The 1,002-nt window shown below is 34.2% G+C and overlaps 1 protein-coding gene across 1 annotated transcript in view; it reads left to right on the top strand.

The window, feature by feature from the left end:
• Nucleotides 1-1,002, top strand: part of CBFB (core-binding factor subunit beta) — a 52,901-nt gene that overhangs the window by 36,186 nt on the left and 15,713 nt on the right. Inside the window, exon 4 of the mRNA XM_045293911.1 lies at nt 178-304. Within this exon, the coding sequence (XP_045149846.1) occupies nt 178-304 (127 nt within the window). The remainder of the gene's footprint in view (nt 1-177; nt 305-1,002) is intronic.

Here is a 1,002-nt window from a genome sequence, read left to right on the forward strand (position 1 = left end):
AAAAAAAAGACAAGATTAAGCCATAAAATTCTACCCAATACCGTCAACTTAAAAATTAGATCGCCTCTGACAATTTTTTGAATGTGGATTCTTATCTCCTTCCCCCCCAAAAATCAAACATTCCATTACACAGTTACTGTCAGAATGACATCTCCATGTCCTGTATCCCTGTGACAGCAGGAGGATACACTAGCACAACAGGCCTTCGAAGAGGCTCGGAGGAGAACCCGAGAGTTTGAGGATAGAGACCGGTCTCATCGGGAGGAAATGGAGGTGAGAGTTTCACAGCTGCTGGCAGTAACTGGTTAGTACTTTCCCCCAAACTCTCAGGCTATGTTTGTGATGTGTGTGTGATGGTTTGTTTTTAAACATGTGACTGTAATTTTGTTTTTCACTTTTAAAAAGGCATGCTTTATCTTTAATTTAATGTGATTGTTATAAACTCTTAATTTTAAAACTACGTGACTTTATTAATCTTTATAAATTAATTTACTCTGGCAAGCTTTATTTGTCTTGTCTTATTGGTCTAGTATCTTAACTCTTTTATTTTAATGGTTATGTTTCATGCTATTGTAAAAATGACCTTTTATCAGAATGTTTTTGGTTATCTTTTAACATTGAAACTTTTTGGGAATGGTGGTGCATTTCATTTGTCCTGTGAATATATGTCTTGGTTTTGTAAAAGTATAATTTTTGGCTATTAGCTTACTCTTTCTATTCAAGGAAAATTTGGGTTTTTTTAACTACTCAAAAACTGGAATTAACAATGACTTTCAAAAATAATCTTTTTATTGTGAAGTAAAACACAGATACAGAAATCTACTCAATAGAAGTATATAGTTTAATGAAGTATTGTAAGGTTAACCCATAAAAATACCTTCCAGGGAAAATGAGCAACTGATATTAGGGGCTAGAGTGGGAGGCAAATGTTTTGAGAATGATGAGGGCAACAAATGTGCATATGTGCTTGACACAATGGATGTATGTATGGATTGTGATGAG

This window comes from Echinops telfairi, unplaced genomic scaffold (genome assembly GCF_000313985.2).
Source record: "Echinops telfairi isolate 266 unplaced genomic scaffold, ASM31398v2 ScPeMD7_2291;HRSCAF=2852, whole genome shotgun sequence".
In the NCBI taxonomy this organism is placed as follows: domain Eukaryota; kingdom Metazoa; phylum Chordata; class Mammalia; order Afrosoricida; family Tenrecidae; genus Echinops; species Echinops telfairi.